At 37.7% G+C, this 20636-nt stretch overlaps 1 protein-coding gene across 1 annotated transcript in view; it reads right to left on the minus strand.

Moving 5' to 3' along the window:
- The window catches only part of SLC16A10 (solute carrier family 16 member 10), a 65686-nt gene that overhangs the window by 26097 nt on the left and 18953 nt on the right, over positions 1 to 20636 (minus strand). The window contains exon 2 of the mRNA XM_015620913.3: positions 269 to 413. Within this exon, the coding sequence (XP_015476399.1) occupies positions 269 to 413 (145 nt within the window). The remainder of the gene's footprint in view (positions 1 to 268; positions 414 to 20636) is intronic.

The following is a 20636-nucleotide window of genomic DNA, read 5'->3' on the forward strand; positions in this document are numbered from 1 at the left end:
TTACAGAACTAGTCTTGCTGTTGATATATTTACATACCGAAATTCCTGTTAAATAGGGACTGTTGACTTTATTTATAAACATTACATTTTCAAAAATATTTTTTAAATTGAAAGTTCACAAGTCATAGTTTGAAAGACAAAGCCAAACAAAACAATTTTTCTACAGATAATAAAGTAGCATTTTTTACCCCTTCTGTTGATTAGGTCAACATTACATCACTAAAAAAATGATAAAATACTTTGAAAGTTATGAATTTAAGTTTTTTACCTTACAAAAGAACTCGAAAGGAGTCCAACAAGCCCTACTGCAGCTCCAGTAACAGCTACTTTTCGACAGCCAAACAGGTCTGTGAATATGCTGACTATTGGGGAACAGAAGAAGACCATTCCCATAGAAAGAGAGCTCACCCATGCTGCAAAATAGAGAAGAAGAAAAAAAAAAAGACAATATTTAGAAGACCAAGTAATTTCAGCTTCCAGTTAATACTTGTTTTCACCTAGGATTTTATGTTGCTGAACTAAAGTTGGGTAGCAACTGGGTAACTATTTTAAAAACATTTAATTACATCTTACAATGTATTTATCTAACATGGTAAAAAATGCTAACAATTTACATAATCAACTAATTTAGATTTTATCAGGTCAAAGAATGCAATTAACTTTTTTGTAGCTATTACTACAATTACTGGGGATTTTTTTTATAAACACAGACATTTCTCTAGTAACTAACCTAATATTTAAACTGATGCCTAGGTCATTAAAGATACCTTTGAGGATCCATATCCATTCTGACATGAGTTAGTTCATTTCACTTGACTTAATGCTAGACCTTAATGACTTTAAACAAGTACATCTGCTGAAAAAGAATTAGTAATTTTTTAACTTCGTTACTAAATGTAGATCATACTGAATATCAATAATGAGTAATCAACAATAGGCATTTATACTGTAATATACATATTAGGAATGTGATTTTACTTTTATCTGAACAAACTTGAGTTAGTAAAACCACTTCCATATATAATGGGAAAATTTCACTACTTTTGATACCTCTCCAACTTTACAGACATTGTGAAAACTGTACTTTGTTTCTTAGATGATTAAGATTCGATCCAGGTGAGTCCACAATAGTTTCAGCCACAAGTGGTGGTTTTTTAGCACAGGTAATAGTCACAACTAATATGTTTGATATCTATACTAACATATATATTGGAAATGTCCCTGCCTATATGGGGGAAAAAATGGTCCAAACAGAAAGAGGAAAAAGCAGCTAATTCAAAATGTATTGGAAAGAAATATTTTAGCTTCATATTGAATTGTATGGAAGATATGCCAACTCTTTCAACCTGAAAGAGTTTTAAATTTGTGTAACTGGAAATTTGTTTAGAATATTATTCCTAAAGACAGTTAGATAAACAACTGTGATTCAGTGATGAAGGCAAATAAAATTATCTGGAAAAGTGTATAACCACAGGACTAAATGAAATATATTTGCAAGTAGATCTACCACTACCAAGGCTTATGAGATGTGTTGTTGAAGTGCCAATGAGTCCTACACATAGACTAAGACCTCACTGTGCATCACACTAAGGTCAGAAAAAGAAATCAACAAGCAAAAACTTGTTTCTTCCAAGAGTTTACAAAGTAAATGAAAGGCAAGAGAATAGATGGCTGGAGAAAACCAGAAATGAGTACAAGAAACAAAGCCTTTATTTAGGGGAAACAATGCTTTTAATGAACCATGGCCTAAATGCTTGGGGAAGGGAGGGAGAGGTGTGTTGCTGGGATTTTTTCATCATGTGATAAAATAATGGAGTTTCAAGGCACAATCTAAAGAGTGAAGTACTTCTGTGGCCATTTCCTGTGTAGAACTACACCATGTACAATAGTCCTGCTGGCCTTGCACCTCTGCAGCAAAAACTCAAGCTCTATGAAGGGACTAGCAGAAGAGACTAGGATGCACAAAGACCCTGTGACACTGCCTGAAGAGTTTATGGAAGGTCTAGTCTTTCTCTGCAGTACAGGAATGCTCAAAGGCACCTTGGATGTGACAGGACATAACTCCTCTGAGATCTGTTCCCTATTACAGCCCAGATGGCCCCTGATGGGACAAGATATTGCACAAACCACAGTTTGTAAGCAGGAGTCTGAGGGAGGAGATGCTCTCATACAGCTGGAGACCAGCCAGTCTACAAAGCTTCTAGGAAGTCCAGCTTCTACAAGACTCCTCGTCCTTTTACTTATCTTTCCCAGAGTGAGCCTGCAGTTTTACTGTCCAAAGGAAACTGCAAACACCAGGGGACAGAATGTCCATTCCAGCATGTCACCCTCCCAGATAAATGGTGGCTGCACCACCGTGAACAGCTCTCAGCACCTCTGCGTGATTTGCAGGGCAGCCCTAAGAATCAGAGTCCCCTCCTGCAAGGCCAAGAGGCAGCTAAGTCTTGAGAAGCAGCACCAAAGTTCCACGTGCTATGAAGGTACCAGGGAATGACTGAACCTCCTCTGTCACCCTTCCTGCCCAGGTACAAAAAAATACAAAGGCAATAGACACAAGACAAGCCCACCAGAGAGAACTGGTTTTGAGAAACCAATTTCACATGGACCCTATTCATGGAGACAAAACAGGCAAAGAGAGTGGGCATCTGAAACTGAGCTTAAATAGCTTGCATAAAGTAACAAATTAAATTACTTTAGAGGTACAGGATGTGATTTTATTACCATTCTCCTTAGTGAAGTCAAAGTTTACAATGTTCTTTAATGTCCTGTACAGCTAATAAAATAATTGTAATATAAAAGGCTGAAGTAAAGACATTCAGCTCAAATTAAACTTACATGTTGATTTTGTCTCTTTGTGCTTCCAGATACTCATGAAAAAACTATGCCTTTTTTATCACCTGATTCTCTCATTATTACAATAAGGACTGGGCAGAGCCTAACAGAGAAGGTTTCCACTGGTTTTCAATACAATCAATCAATTAAGATAAATGATGATGCCTTATCTGAAGTAATTCAGAACAGAATGGTCACGTGGGAATAAGTCCCACCACAGAAGTGGGAGCCCATGCTGTACCACTTATCTGCCTAATGAAAACTGGAGCCCTTTAAATCACTACTTCAGGTTGGTAAGCTGCTCTCATTAGCCTACAGAAATGTAATTTAGAGGCTTGGTCAGCATGTCTTGTATGGACATCTTTATTACTTATTGAAAAGGGTATTCTTGAAGTTAATGTTCACATGTATGCATAGATCCAGAAAATGTGCTGTCTTCTTCCTTTGTGAAAAAACCTAGCACCAAAAATAAAAATAAACAGAACAGTACACAAGTAAATCTTTAAATGCCCTAAGGCAATTCTTGCTATGATTTCTTCATTCTACGAAGAAATGTGTGGCTTTAAAATATATTCAACAGATCCAAGTAATTTTTGATCTCACTTTAAGTAAGTTTCCAAGCACCCTTACACTTTTTCCTGCTATATGAAAAACATACATTGAATTGTCTTCCACATTTTTTCAAACAGATGTTACAACTGTCCTTAGTAATACAAAAAATTACAAATGCAGCTTGCCAGAATACTGAGAGCTCTCTAGAGCATTTATTACATATTAATTAAAGTATTTCTCCTCCAGGCTACTGGCTGCTTTCCTGGCACAAGCTGGCCATATTCCAGAGCTGCTAATTCAGATATTAATACAGCACCTAATTGCTACATATAACTGCATTCATATACAAAACTTTTTGATTGCTATAGAAGAAAAAACCTATTCCAATTCTAAGGATTTAAATACTCCTTAAGGCACTGGAAGATAAGAATTAGCTCCTTAAAACATGGGATTTATTTTTAGATTTAACAATTCCCAGGCTTCCCTAGAAGATGGAAAAGTAGTCATCCTTAAGATAAAAGTATCAGACTAGAGAGCAGCTCTAATACTGAAAAGTCTGTTTGTTTGTTCTGTGCCACTGAAACACATAATGGATTACAAAAACTCAAAATTTCTACAACTAGAATTATTCAAACATGAAAGTCACAGCTACATGTTCTTTCCTGATCAGTTCACTGAAAATCTGAACATGTATTCTGATAGTTCTTTAATTATTTCCTCTGTTCAACAGTCTACAGCAATGCAACTATACCACAAACTCCAAAAATATGCTGCTATTTATGATTCTTTAAAAATTAAAAAATTACTTTAAATAGTGTCTTTATTATAAATATAGTATCTTAATATCTGAGCACTCTGAATTATTTCCATTGACACAGTTAGATTACACAATACATATTTATCTGCCAAATTATAAACCAAGCTATTAAATATTTTAGTTCATTTTTTTAGAGTCAAGAACAAGGATTTACAGGACAACAACAAAAAGAAAACGTTATCATGTTCCATTGAAGTGCTTTATCATGCACAAATTTAAATAAATGCTATTCATCCAAAACATTATTCTTTAAAATCAAAATTTTCTAAGCATTACGGTAAGGAACTTTTATCCTCAGGTGTCTTTCAAGTGGTTGGCTCAACACACCAGTATTAACACCCTTCATTATTCCACAAGCTTCAAGATTTTTTTTTAAATATTTTCCCTTGAGATTGTTCTGGTTGAGGAAGGGAACAAAATGCTACTGTCTAGAAGACAAGCAATATGAGGCAAGAAAAATAAAGGCACTTAACTTCTAAAAGCTGAATAAGCTTGAATAATATTTAGCTTTCACTAAGTTATTAGTTACAATTTATGCAAGAATAAGGAAGCCTGTATGTACTCTCCCAGCCTCAAACCATTAACAGCTGAGAGACTTTGTAAGCCTATTATTATTTGGTTTTCTTTATACATAAATTTGGACATTACTACTTTTTCCACTGTATTTTTCAATTTCTCCTCCAAGAACTGCCAAACTTCTCTGGAACACTGGTGTATTTTCAGCATCCACAACTTCTTGTGGGGCAAAAAACTCCATAATTTAACTCTGGAATGGGTAAAGGATCTGTACTTCTATTATGGCCAGTTACACACACAGATATTCTCTTCAGCAAAGCAGAAGATTGGCTTCCATAAAAAGATTTATTATGAAAATAGTTTGAGAATTTGAGAGATCCTGTTCTGGAGGAAACAAGAGTGGTTGTTGAAAGTTATTTCTGGAAATAATTTGCTTGTCTCCAGCTAGTATTAATAATCCCTTGCCCGTTTAATCACATTTACATGACATTTAATTTTTAAAATAACAAAATAATTGCAATGCCATGCAGATCAAAGACAGATTTAGCCCAGTATCCTGTTTGTGACCACCATAAAATACTTAGACAAGGAACTCTGGAAAAACAGCTAGCATCCTGCTTTTTCCCTGGCTACATCCTCCCAACATCCAGCAATAAGCAGCTTAAAAACCGCCTAAGCAGAATGCTGCATCTAACCATTCAACAAGAACATTTAGTTCCATCAATATTACTTTGGCTTCTCTGCTATTGTTGGAATCAGTTACAGAACATGCTCCAGCACCACATTAAAAATAACTCCCTTTGGCTTTGAACTTACTAATATTTAATTCCTCCACTACAAGAAACACGAATTAATCGTCCCTTCTGTGGTTCCTCTTGAAACCCATAATTTTATATGCCTTAATCAGATCTGTTCATACTAATTTCTTCTCTGAAATGAAGCAACTTTTTGATTCAGTCTTTGTACAGAAGATGTGCTTTGCCCTTCATATGAGTCTGAGTGCACTCCACTGTTTCTGAGACTGGGTAGCCAGAACTGCATGCATCATTTAATAATAAATTTCTGTGCTAACAATTTCCTTCCCAGTCTATGTTCTCATTATACTTCCTTTTTTCTCCCCCTCTTTTTGTTCTTTATGTATTGCAGCTGCTTTAGAGTAAATACATTTAGAACACTATCCATGACCTTATTTTCCTACAAATGCTAATGATGTCTGAAGGTATAGACGCCTTTTTATCACCACTTATTTGGATTACATTTCTCTTCATGAGACACATGTACACATTCACGTACATAAACTGAATTTAACTTGCTATATTAATCACTCAGCAGTAACAGAAGAACACAGCAATTCTGGTGGCCAGCCACCAACACGCCCCTGCCTGAGGACGCACTGCAGAGCTTGAATTTGTTCAGCATGCAGAAGACAAGTGGCTCAAAATGAACCTTAGCAATGCCTCCAGGTATCTGACAGGTGATTATTACAAATATAAAGCTAGTTCCTTTTCAATGGTGCACAGTGATGGGACAAAAACCCAACCGAAACTACAATAAAGGAAATTCCAATTAGATGTCAAGAAAATTTTTCACCATAAAGGTAGTCAAATTTTACAAAGTGTGACCCAAAAACATTGTGGAAATTCCTTCCTTGGGTACATTTAAAATTTAACTGGGCAACACTGAACAATATGATCTAACTCAGAGGTTCAATGTGTTTGAACTTGGCTGGCTTTGACTGAAGGGTATCAGACCAGATAACCAGAGAGTCTCCTCCAATTCAATTTATTGAGTCCTCCAACTCAACTCAAATTATTCCACAAATTTATGGAACAGTACTGTTCTAAATCCCAGCTGCTTGAAAAACTGGATTTCAAGGATCATGTTAAACATCAGCAATTCTTCAGAATAAAAAAAAAAAATTTAGTTGGCAATATGAACTCCTTCAGGTCAAAAAAAAAGGAAATAAAACCAAACCACGAGATTAAAACAATTTTTTCCCCCTAAGACTGGGAAGGAGTTGAGGGTATCCTTGAATTCTAAACCAAATTGATCCTAACAAGAAGATCTTATGAGAGATGTGAGATCCGTTGCTTAGAACTACTGCATCTCCCTCCTACTGATGCAACTTTTCCAGCAGTATTGTTTTATGCTTGTTGCCCGTGCCCAGAAGCACTGGGTTATCCTTTGCCTAAGGCACTCCAGATACATCCTCTTTTATCCATTATCATATTTTTTTCTTTTCCTCCAGGGAAAGCCAGCAATTTCCAAAAGAGAGAATTGCTCAGCAGATGTAAATTACCTAGCAGATCAACACAACCATTAGACCCAACAAATATTCCAACATCTCTCCCATGTCCTCTGAGAGCCTCTGTAGGTCAGTCTCCTGGAAATTGCCACCCCATTTTTACCTAACCTATCACTACCCAAAGACAACATCAAATACCTTGTGCTACATGCTTTGCTCACACCTGCCTGTGAAAACTGTTCCAGAACCTGCTCAGTAACTTCTCATGAATTGTAAGGAATTTCATTAGTCGTGGGTGCAAGAGAGAGAGAGAGAGCAACTGGTTCCCACACTGCTGCTCCTATTACTGAGTAATCCACAGATCCCAGAACAGCTTGTCAGTGGAAAAGGAAGGCAGATGTTAAACTGCATGTATGGACAAACTTAGAATCCCTACTGTCAAAAAAGTGCACTGCTTCTTCTATCCGAAAGAGAACTGCTGATCCCATTAGAGAAAGTATGTGTTTAAGGACTAAAAATAAACTTATGACATAATGCTGCTACAGGAAGTATCCTATACTCAGAACTCAGGTTACATGACTACAGCTTTCAGTTTGCTTGCTTTCCCATGTTTACTTTGCAGATGTCTGAGCTAGGCTCTCCCTTAAAGAAATACTATCCCAAAAAATAGATACCTCTTTTGAATTATAATTTAAATTTAAATTCTCATATACTTTTGGCAAAGATAATTTAGCACAAGGAAATTTTGGACATCAAAGCTATCTTGAATGCACTTTGGAAATCAGAATTATCTGTATAGGATCTAAGATTTCCATAACACACTCAAAGATCACGGTCAACCCATGGAGATTTATGAACCAGGAACTAGTGGAAGTATCCAACAGGAATACAAGGCATTGGGAATTTCCCCCCAGCACTCTTTTCTCCTTGTCCCTAAGGAAAAAAACTCTCAACAAATAACCTTATTATTGAAAAATACTGCTTGTTACAACACATCCAAATCCAATAACTAAATATGAGCCACTGAATCCCTATAAAGAGACCTTTGAACAGACACCTTGTTTCCGTATCACAAAGCACGAAAGCACAACCTCTGCTTTCTCCAAACATGAGGTCATTATCAGGCAGTCTGAATTAGTTTATTCTGAATGAAAGATTGAACTCGAAGATTTTGCCAACAGCTGTAAGTTTTCCTGTGTTGATGTATAGCATCTCTCCAGGGAATTGCCCTTGACTGACCAAAATGCTACTTCAGGTTCACCTATGCCATGTTGAACATAATGCAGAAAGGTGGAAATAAGCACAAACTTCCAATGTGTTGTAACATTGTTGTACAAGCAAAGCAAGCTTTTACTTGTAGGTGTAAAAAACAAAACCAGACATACAGTCAAGTCAAAACACAGGGTTATTTCTTTCAAGGTTTTTACACCATATTCTCTCACGTGATGTGACAGATACAATACCAAGTGCCAGAAGAGAGTCACACATATCCCTAATACAGTTTGCCTCCCCAAACTTGCCATTTACCAGAATTGGACCAGACTTATTTTACCCTCTGCCTTCATCAGCAATGACAACACAAGATTAGAATTTCTACTGAGATAACTCCTTGTGTACATAAGTAGCAGGAAAGCAGAACAGGAGAAAAAAAAAGAAAAGAAAAAAAAAAGAGAAAAGAAAAAAAGAGTATTCATATACTGACAAAACATCCCACACCACTGCAAGAAGACAATTATAAGTACCATGGGAAGCTATCACAAGATTTTTTCAAAGAGAAAAACAATGTTTTTTTCAAATATAAGCCTGAAACAGTTAAAGATGCACTTATAGGCAGACAACTCTTACTACTAGAGAGACTGCAACTCTTCTACATTTTGTAAAAATAGAGGAAAATAAACAAGTGCTTAATTTAGTAGAAGCTAAAACAAAAGCTCAAAAGTGCAGTGTTAGACATAATATTGCTACTAGAGATTTCAAGTGTTAAGCCTTCAGGTACCTTTAACGGGAGGCTGAAGTTAATCATTAACAGAAAAACACGTGCATTTGGGTTTCATAGCAAACTGAGCTTGACCTTTGACACTTAATAAAGTCTGAAAATGCTGTGGTAGGAAGAATAAACAAGGAACGAATCGATAAGAAATGGCTGTAACCACTTGTTTTTCCGTTTAGTAGTAATGCAAGAATGTTTTCTGCTGACTGAAACTCTTTTCAAAGCACAATGTAATCACATTTTTAACTAATAGCCTAAAAAAATGAGCTCCAGAACTGATTTCCAGGATAGTTTTTATCTTTCCTTTCCTCCCCTCAAATTAGCACTGGATTGTTTATTCATTTTTTTTCTTAATTCCAAAACGGTTGAAGGCCAAGAATCGTGTTCTGTTTTGATTTAGGATCAGTAATTTTCTGCATAAGGAAGTACTAGCTATTAACTCCAAAGATGACACTCTGATTTTCCAGAAAGATTTAATCCTAACTGCTCTCCCAACCAACAGCTGCATACATTCCAAACATATCTGCAACCGAACATTATGCAGCGCTCTCATGTTTTAGAGCTGTAGCATAGATTAGACCTCAAGATTCAAATTCCTAAATTCTTAATGGGGCTATCAGTCTTTCTTTCCCTCTCCTCACTTGCACTGGGGCAAGACCTGCAGATCAAGGTTGCCTTTTAATTGACACAGGCATTCATTTCACTTCTACAGTATCAGCAGTCCTTGTGAGACCATGAAGATAAAAGCAGCATGATAAAGAAATCTTACTTCACAAGTACATTTGGTACACGATAAGAAGTTCAGGAGCACAGACTGCCACCACACAACTCACAAACTATCCCTAACTTTTCACATTAAAACATCCTTCTGAATCTATCAGGATTGGCTAAAAGACCCCATCATGTGTCAGTAACTTCAGTTCGACAGATTCTAACAGCTTTTCTTCTCTGATTACATCAACATATTCCCCTTATGTTCTGTACATCCCTACAAAACAATGAAACTTGAGATTTTCAATCCTACCCTCAAAGATCAAACTGTTGTCTAAAAGACATTCATATGTTACAAACCACCCTTTCCCACTCTCCAGCCCAAAGCAGTCATCAGTCACTAGGCATTTTAAGGGATAGACTAGTTACCACAGAAAAAGAGGTAGACCAACCAAATTCTATTAAGCAGGCCAAATCAAACAGAAGAACAAATGATTTTAGGGCAAATCATTTAGATGCTGCAAAAAGTATGTATTTTTTCCAGGTAAGATCTGATTGTTTAACTTGCATCTGCTTCAGAGGGGAGTCTGTATTTGCACAGAAACAACAGTGCCTATTTTGCAACCTGACTCTACAAACCAGACAAACTCTAAAAACCAGACAAATGTTCAGAGCCACTTGCCTGCATTTAATAATACAAGTACAAACATCAAACTATACAGCAAATTTCCATCTTTGGCATTGTAACACCATTTTGTGCTATAGTTATGTGGAAAGCTATGTTTGACTTTAAAGCAAGGAACCTTCAGGTAAAGTGAGGTGACAATTAACAAGTCCAGTATGTATCCTTCATAAAGAACGCTTTCTTGTTTTTCCACATCATCTTATCAGCCCTATCACAAATGCAATGCCAAGTGGATACAGAAGTCCAAAACTGGATTTTTAAGCAACACTAAGAGTTGGATGTTGTTTTCACAGGCTGAAGGAAAAAAAAAAAAGGGAACTTCCATGCATTTAATTTTCTTTTACCCATATCTCCTACTCTCTTCCCTTCAAGTACAGAAAACTTAAGTCAAACAATAGGGGCATTTTAAGCTTTTGGACAGCAAACAAATGAATTAAAGTATCCTCCCTTTCAGAGGATTAATAGCAAGAGGAAATCATTTGCATGGAAAGCTTGATAAGAGCAGACAGCACGTGTGAGAGAATAAATCTTTATGTCAGCATGTGCCCATTATATCAGTTACACTCGTGTGCACTGTAACCCTTGCAACCAAGTGAACCAGCTGCTGTTAACTCTTGACCTTGTTCTCCTCTCTCATCCCCATACAAAATTTTCAAGTCTCCTAATATGACTCGCTGGGACGAGAAACTATTTCTCATTAACTTAATGCCCAGCTACCCAGGCAGTAGGGTATCTGACTTCCAGCAACCCAGATGGCCAGGCTGCCATTCTTCTAGAAAACTTGAACAAACTGCTACACTGCACACCCACAGAGTATTTTTCTCTTAGCTAAGCAGCTGGATCTGACTTGCTGCATGGATCAGCCTGACAGATACAGGACACCTGCAATACAGCTTGTTGAGGTACTCAGCAGATTTGGAGTTCACATCTGCATATTTTTAGTTATTATGAACAACACAGGATTTCGAGTGGGCAACACGGCAAATATCACAGGTTGCAGCTATAATACGGATGATATTTACAGTTAGTAAAGTACAAAAATTTTTTAAATAAAATGCTTCCTGATAAGCTGTTGAATCTAAATACCCTCCCCCAAGACAGAACATACGGTCCAAACCCTATTCTCTGCAAGATCCTGAAGTCAAACCAATGGGCAGGAACTTGGGAAAGCCACTTTTTATTAATATTTAGTGCTTGTTTTTCTTTCCAAGGAAGGTGGAGAAAAAAGGAGAGTTTGAATACCTACTGCTGAGAAAGATGGCATGGATTGAGCATCCACGCCAGAGGGACTTACTCTTAGAACAGCATGCCCTGGAGCTGTAAGTAATCTGTATTTCTAAACGTGCCACTTTCCCCTAGTTAAAAACAAGCCACAAACCAGAAGTGGTTTCTCAGAACAGTGGTTCCCAAACTTGCTTCCCAGGAGGCAGCAGGAGGAGCTGCAGCACTAGATGCACCCCACACTCCCAGAGCTGGCAATGCTTTCCTGGTATCCAAAATTATTATTTCTTGCTTAAAGAATTGATGCCCTAAAAATTCACAGGGCTCCCTGGGCATCCAGCCATGGTGTGAGGGGAATTAGAGCTATATGTTCAAGCTCCCTTCCAACCCAAACTACGCTATGGTTCTCTGATAAGAATGTTTTGGGGTTTGGTTTTTTCCTTAGGAAACACTACTGAGAAACATGAAAGCAAACACTCCCTAAAAACTATTTTAAAGGAACAGCACACTTATTTGGAGTTAATAACCTAGAGCTGAAAGTTTGAATTTGTGGTGGAATAATCCTCGTTAGACACCAGGTACTTACCAAGCCACTCTGACTCCCCTCCTCAGCTCAGGACAGGGGAGAGAAAATAACTAAAGGCTTACGGGTTGAGATCAAGGACAGAGAGATGTGTCTCCACTTACTGTCAGGGGCAAAATAGGCTCAGTTTAGGGAAATTAGTTTAATTTGTTACAAATCAAATCAGATTAGAGTAATGAGAAAGAAAACCTAATCCTAAAATACACGTACCCCTTCTTTCTGGGCTCAATTTCAATCCCTAATTCCCTACCTTATCCCTTCAGTGGCACAGGGGTACATAGAATGGGGGTTGCAGAGAGACAACCACATGTTGTCTCTACTGCTCCTTCCTCCTCACACTCTTCCCCTGCTCCAGCATGGGGTCCCTTCCACAGGGGACCATCCTCCACTAGCTTACTTCTCCAGTATGAGTTCTTCCCATGGGAACTACTGTGCAAACCTCTTCCATGGGCTGCAGACCTTCAGGAACAGGCTGCTCCACTGTGGGTCACAGCAGTGACAGCATGGGATCCCTCTGTCCAGGGGTCCATGGGTTTATCCATGTCATTGGGTTTATCCAAAAAACCAGTTTCAACTGTTTCTCGTACTTCCTTTATTTTCACACAACTTCCTTATTTCACAGACAGAACCAGGTACTTCCACAGCAAAACACAGCAACTTAACTTTATAAAATACAAATAAATGGGCAAGTGATTGAGCAACTTGTGCACTGTCTTAACATTTTAAAAAGACACTATTTCTTTTGAGCTAAAACTCTTTCCTTGAGATAAGGCACAAATCTTATTCTACAAGATTTTTCACATATCCTCTGTCCACATCTTCCTCTTCAGCATTACAGGTTTTCTCCTTTATTGTATAATATTCTTTTCCAAAAATTATATGGTTATGCTTAAGACATCAAATCAGCTCTCAAAATACTGAGTAGTCTCACAAAGTAATTACTTTAAGTTTTTATATAGATTAAATTCCGTCAAAGAGTAATAAAGTAAAAAAAGGGAGTAATAAAGCCTATGTATCTCATATAAAAAATTAAAAATGTTTGTTTATAAACAATCATAACTGGAATAAATGTGTTGTTTTAGTCAAGAAACACAATTTTCTATTCCAGTAATACTGGTACTATGTTACTTATTCTTTGACTGTGCATCCACCTACTAGAAATTCTTCACCAAAACAGTGGTTAAAAAAACCCAAAAACACCACAACACATACTAGTCCATCAAATTTTGGTTAGGGTTACAACCTTCTTAAGATAATTTTAAAGAAAAAATTAGTTTTGCTCAAAAAAGAACACATTATCTCAGTAATAAAACCAATATTTATTAAATAGTCAGCTATTTTGCTGCATTCTGGAAAAATATCAGAAGTCCAAAGCTCTTATTTATAAAATAAGTAGGTAAAACAGCACAAAATTGAGCCAATCATACTGCTGGTTCTTTTCCTCCCCTTTTTTCACCAATACCTTTGGCTCTTCAAGCTTCTGGATGCCTGTTTTAAAAAGACTCTTTGTACCCACCATGAACAAACAAACAGGCACACAGTGTCCAGTATAATTTATTTTTTTTCCAAGTCCTGGATTAAAACATTTTTTATTACTTCCTTAATGTAAGCTGATTTGGGGTTTGGCAGTTTTTTAAGAGAAACTATAATATTTAGTCAAGGAATCAGTTGTTTCCTTCAAATATCTGATGGGAGTTGGAAGATCTTAGGAAGTGTCAATGCCCTTCCCCTTAACTGTTCACTAGAAAAACTTCTTATTTGTTGAGAAGAAGCCTAAAAACACCACTCTTTCTAGAAACTAGTAGTCTTGCTTAAAGTGGGCAAATATTAAATACTTTCTTGCAACGACACAGCCATTTTTGTTCTGTCAAAAGCAAGAACTGATATATAAACAGTACAGACTTTTTTTACAGTTATAATGCATACTAGTACATTACAGAATAATCTAACAGCTATCACAAAAGACAAGCACCCAATTATTTCTGCTGAAGGCTCAATCTCCATCCAATAACATTTCACTCTGATTTCTTTGAATCTCTGTATTTTACATATGTTCTATCAGCTTGCTAACTAAGCACTAAGTAGCTCAGCTACCACCATCACTTCTACAACCCCATTTACTTCAGTGCTATTTCCAGAACTCCATCAGAAATTACACCAACAATTTTCCACCTATGCAGTTTAACTCCATGTGAGTGAGTGAACGATTATTCCTATTTCTGGCTTTAGGGGAAGTAGTAGAAATAACATTAAGCCTAACAAAAGTGCAATTACAACAGTAACTGTCACTTGATAATGCGTGAACAACAGTTAGATTAACATTAATAATGTGTATACAATATATACATACACATTACATACAAAACACCCTTATTAAATATACAGGGATTTTTGTCCCCTAGAGTATAAAAGAAAAAGTCTTATAATGATCTAAAAAGCTCAAGAGACAGAGCTATTTTCACTGACCACTAAATTACAGCTTCTGAGAGAAGAAAAGGGCAGGAAAAGCAACAGAACAAGAAAAAGGGCCGTTAATTGTATCACATGCAAGATCCTGAACAAAGCTTTTGATTTCTGCAGCTCATGGAGTACAACTCTACTGAGCTTGGCCAAGGGCTGCTGCCAGCACCACGAGTGACCTCAGCAGGTTGTGCTTTCCATGGAGCTCCTGCTGCTCAGGGCTGGGTTAGGCAGTGCAAGATTGGCTGCAGGCACACACAGGGGCATGGAGAGGTAGGGGCAGGACAGGGAGCCCAAAGAGCATCCTGCCCTGGCTTCCCCCAGACCCACACCAGGAGCCTTCATCAGCTCCAGCCTGTCTCTCTGTGCCCCAACACAGGACACCCTGGACTGTTCTCCCTGGTCTGTCCCAGGAGAGCCTGGTCCCCATGCCCAGGTGTGACACCCACCAGGATGAGTCTATGCCTGGGCACTTTCAGAAGCGAGGGAGAGAACTGACCTGGGTCATGGGATACATTGGGAGAATAGTATTTCAGGATCACACAATTAGCTTAGGGGAAATTTATGGGGGGAACTGGGGAGATGTTTAGGGATTTGGGGGGGAACAAGAGTGGAAAAGTAAGACTTATGAGAGGGTGAAAAGCATTGCCCACACACAAGCAGTTTGCTGGCCAGTATGGTAATCTCACCACACCCTGCCTCTGATCAGCACAACCTGTCCTGTCTGCTTGCTAAATTCCCATTTGAACTTCTGGTCAAGGCATCTGTGTTCATACCCGAGTGTCTGAAACACTGAAGCACCTGGAGGGTTCCACATTGCAAACACATGTACATGTATTATAAATACAGATACATTTCCACTCCAGACTCCATTCTGTTCAGCTAGAGAGGGGAGCAGGATAACACCAGTAGTGCTGTGTTCATGTGAATGTTGCTATTTGAATTTGTTGCTATTAATTTGTTTGGCCAGCTGTGCACACATGTGTACATGTGGTGTGCATGTGCACTTCGTGTGAGGGTGCCTACTGGAAATATTTTCAGCCTCAGTACTGGCTAGACCAGGGACACAAAGCTGCAGCAGCTTCAGTGGTCTCAGGCTGACAGATCTTGCCTGAGATTTTCCCAAACACTTAGAACCAAAGAAAAAAAAAATATACATATACATACATATATATATATATATATATATATATACATATATGTATATAGCTCAACTTAAAATACACTAGTCCTCCCCTTCTGGTCCAAGCTTGTATTTTCAGCAGGTTGAACTTCTCACACAAGAACAATTATTTCTTCCTTTCACCAGTCAATAAAAAACTAGTGACATAGCAAAGCTCAGTAGAGCTGGCTAAACAAGCCATTTCCAATTCTGAAAGTCCAGTTTTAATTCTACCATCTTAGCAAAGGAGTGTTCATATACAGCGTCCACTTGGTAACATGTTTGTCCTCCTGAAGAGCTACTGTAGCATTTACTCTCAGCTACTACAGAGTTAACTGAGATGGCACCAGGAATACTAAATTGTATCAAGGGGTAATAAGGCACTGCAGTTGCACTAAAATCCCCCTAGAGATGTCCATGTCAGGTAAATTCACAAGTAGCTTTTACTCTGGTAAAAAGAGCTTTATTCAGTCATAAAGCAAATCTCTGGGAAGCTCTGCACTTCCTCCCAAAGACTAGCATAGCATAAGAGTTGCTGGGACAGAACACTTTCCTTGCAGCAACTGGAATACAAGTTAGGGAACTCAGCAGCTGTTCTAAATTTCCATGAAGTTCAAATGTCTTCCTGGAAAAAACAAAAACAAAACGAAACTAAACCTACCACCCATGCCTGATCCCTAAACAGAAACACGGAAATTTGTTGTGCATAGCTTGACCTTGATAGCATAACGTAATGTAAACTAGCACTAGGTAAAAGTAATCAACCAACATGAATTGCTAGCATGCCTGCTCACGAGTAGTGTTGGAGAGTTTTCAAGTAATACTGCAAACAAAAGTATCAATCCAACAGACTGCACAAGTAATTAACTGTTGGGAGTACAGACAGCAAAAGAACAGTGCTTATTTTTTAATTGTTCTAAAATTATCGACAACTAAACAATAGCAGGCATGTTTCTTTAGCCTAAGTGTTTTAAAGAAAAGCTGTTGACACTCAGAATCCCCCAGCCAGCCCAAAGAAAACAAAGAATCAAAAGGTCTGATTGGTCTCAATTCAGCGTGCAGGCTGAAGTGCAGAAAGCCCTGTGGCTTGTGCTTTATTTAGTAAAAAGCACTGGGTGCCAAAGAAGGATGAAATCAGCAGTAATGTGAGGAGCCCTTGGCTGTTCAAACCTGGTGGTAACCACCCCACCAGTTCTCTAGGAACCCATCTCCAGAAGAAGGTGGCTGCTCTTTAGAAAGTTTCTCTAAGGAAAACAAGAGAAGCTTTACTGCACAGGGAATGCAAACTCAGCCCACAAGAGGAAGCAAATTGGGAGCCTGAAACTGAGGAATTGCCAAGTGTTGAGAAGGTTTGCAAGATCTGAGGATGGGTAACTCTGCAGTAGGAACAAGACAGGAGCTGCAAAACCAAAACCAAGCAAAGCATTAAGCTGATAAGCTCCAACACTAAAGCTAGTGTGACAGGAGTCTTGTGTTTCCTTTGGCACCATCAAGGTAGAGAAAGCACGAAAAAGGGAAGAAGGAAAACTAGGCAAATGTCTTGGGTGACAGGATAAGAACAAAAAGATTCTAACAAACTGAAGCCCCAAAGAAGAGTAGGTGAAATACCTACCCAAACAAAAAGGGAGTAATTTTAATAACAATTCAGGCAATAGGTCTGAAAAGCATATTTGCCTTCCCATCTTCTAAGGGCTCACAGTGAACTTTGCTTCAACATTATTCATCATTCAGATGGAAGGAGATGAGTGGAACAAGTAAGAGGGGAAAAAACTGTATCCTGTATTACCAAGGGGAACAGCCTACAACTTCTATCACCGTATCATTCAGGCATTAAGGAATCACACATACTAGATTTAATACAGACTGTTTTGTGTCTGACTCAATATTTCCCACTATTTGACCGAGAAAAATATTTTGTTGCAGGAGAAATTCCTGATTTTCTAAACAGCATATAACACTAGCTTATTGTGAAACAAAACCTGATGCAGCAATTTAAATGCCAAACCACTCCAAGTTCTCTTTTAAAGCTCCAATTTAATTAATTCTCTCCGTGGGTATTCCTGGCTTATGAACATCACAATTTAAAGACCAATTCAGATAATTCCATGTACTAATAAAATTATGTTGCATTTTAATACATTCTTAGACCATAAGTTTATGGTATCTGACATTTAAACTAGACAATGCAATGTCACTTGTATCCTTCAGTCATTTCTTAGAATTACTTACTCAACCCAATGACATAAGCAAAAAGTAAGAGCTGATAAGAAGACAGTGAAAACAACAAAGTAAAGCTTGTTAAAAAACAAAGGGAAACTAATTAGGAACAAAAATTTGATCTAATAAATTATTCTGCATGAATAATGGTCAGCTTGTCAAAATTCATACTGTTTGTTCATGAAGCTCACAGCTGGAAACAGGAGGGATATTTCAGGTCAAGAACAAGGTTCTTTGGCAAAAACTACACAAAGAAGTTTGCACAATTCCTGCCAACATCATGCTTAGCTTGAGGCAATGGCTTTACTTTCAGGAGCTCTGAAGTGAATTAATTTTTTAAAAAAAAACAAAACAAACAAACAAAAAAAAAACCCCAATAAACTTCTAACATACTTACTAAAGGATTCTGGTAGTTCTACAACCAGTTTACTACTCATAAGAATATTACATTCTTCATATAAGAAATTACAGAAACTTAAAAACAAAAAGACCCAAAGCAGCAATGTTATTTTTATGTCTTTCTCTTCCATTCATAAATGCAACTAGGGACAGCTCCTTAGAAGACAGAGGACAAATTCACTCAAGTTGCTCATATTCAAGATGGCTACTGTCAAACTGAGTCATTCCTTCTTTTCAAAAGCCTGCAAGGAACAAGGCATGAAAGTCTCTATCAATCCTTCTCCCTTGCCCCTCACCCCTAGTCAGAAAGTATCTTCACATAATCTTGCCAAAGCAAACAGATGATGCCATACACTGCAGCATTGCTGAACATAAATAGTAGGTTTCCTGACAATCAGAACTAAATATTTGATAGGTGCAAGTTGGTACAAGCTTCAAGACCACCACCCTTTTCATGGCTTTAATATATAAAAGTATTATTTTTTAGAAAATATGGGAATAGGAAAAAGCCCCCCCCCCTTTTTTTGTTTGAGAGGAAAAGACCCTGGCATTTCCACGTGGCAAAGACACAACTAGGATTTGTTTTTAAAACTACTCCACAAGAAGAACAGAGACTCTTCAGTACATTACCAGAGAATTTTTAAGTATGTTTTCTGCATTTTTGCTAAGAAACTGGAATAAAACTTAGAAGAAGTGAGAGTTGCCTTATTCTTTTACAAGGCTTATTTTCTTTCTAAAGGAGTACTCTTCTCCCTCATCTAATTTTCTTTCTAAAAAGCACTGAAACAAAACAGAAGTAGTCGTTCACCACAATGAGGTCACCACCTCTGATATAAGACCTCTTCAAAGCTACTGAATATCATGAACTTTTGCACGTCTAAAAGCAGCTTTACATACTTATCATTCATCAAGCAATCATTAATCATGCAATTAAACTTCTTTTGAATACAAGAATTTAAGAAAAACAGTGTTTAGATATAATCACTTATTTAGAATTATCTGGACATGCTAAAGTAACATGCCATTCAAAGTATGTTTAAGATGGAACTTCTGGCAGCTTTCAACAAAGGGCCCATCCATCACAAAAGATTCTTAGAAAAACAAAGTTTCCATTTGATAAGAGAAAAGTCCTCGGAGGTATGAATTAAGTAGGTTAAAGAAACAAGGAGAGGTCAAATTAGCATACAGAAAGCAGTTAACCAGCAACATCCAGAAGGAATCCATTTTGAGTCCCTTGCTCTGGCAATATTAACTAATCACCTGGAAAGCAGAGGAGTGAAGAGACAAAATTCCTCTTCTTAAAACACGACTCAGGTGACTGCAGTTGAAAGGTGTTTTTTTTGTTTAGTTTGCTTTATTGTGTGTTTTGGGTTTTTTTTAGAAACAATATCTATGGATGATCTAATAGAGTAATTTACTTTTTAATTTTTAATCAAACAAAAGCCAGATGGGACAGATTTATCAGAAAACACATTTAGAACACAAAGAAGCATGGATTATGTTAAGAAAATAAATTTTTACTGTGTATCCTCTACAAATGAGCATTCTGAAGTCCACAGGTATTATATGCAATTGATGTCAGTTGGACTTCAGCCTCTCCCAGTTCAAAAATCACAGACTGATCAAGGAGAAGAAAGTGTAATTACAGGAGAAATTACTTTTTAAGCTTCGTAAGCATCAATTACTAGTAATTTGTAAGCATCAGTTACTGAGTACAGAACACTATCTTAGATCAATTTCCAGTGTGAAAGTCTCTTATTGAGCATTAAAGACATACAGTTGGTATTATAAGAGATAACACATACTGAAAGCAGCACTTCACATGTACCAACACACTGGAAGGAGTGACTGAGATGTGCTGAAGGTCAGGGCTGCCATGTGCAGGGACCTCAAAGTGCTGAGAAAAGGAATAACAGCAGCCAGAAGGAATTCAGAGGCAGATGAAAAGTCTTGTACCTGGGATGAAAGAACAGGAACCAGTGCAGACTGCAGGTCAACTGCTTAGACAGCAGATTAGCAGAAGGGGACACGTGAGACCTCCTCATAGACACAAGCTGAATGTGAGCCAGCAGTGTGCCCTTCAGCAATAAAAAATGACTGCACTCCAAGCACCATTAGCAGGAGCATTACCGACAGGCTGAGGAACACAGGCATTTTCATGAGGCTGTACCTGGAGCTGCTCTGAGTTTTCTCTACCCCAGAGCAAGAGATAGACATTGATATATTGGACTGAGAACAGAAGGAGG

This window comes from Parus major, chromosome 3 (assembly GCF_001522545.3).
Source record: "Parus major isolate Abel chromosome 3, Parus_major1.1, whole genome shotgun sequence".
Taxonomy (NCBI): domain Eukaryota; kingdom Metazoa; phylum Chordata; class Aves; order Passeriformes; family Paridae; genus Parus; species Parus major.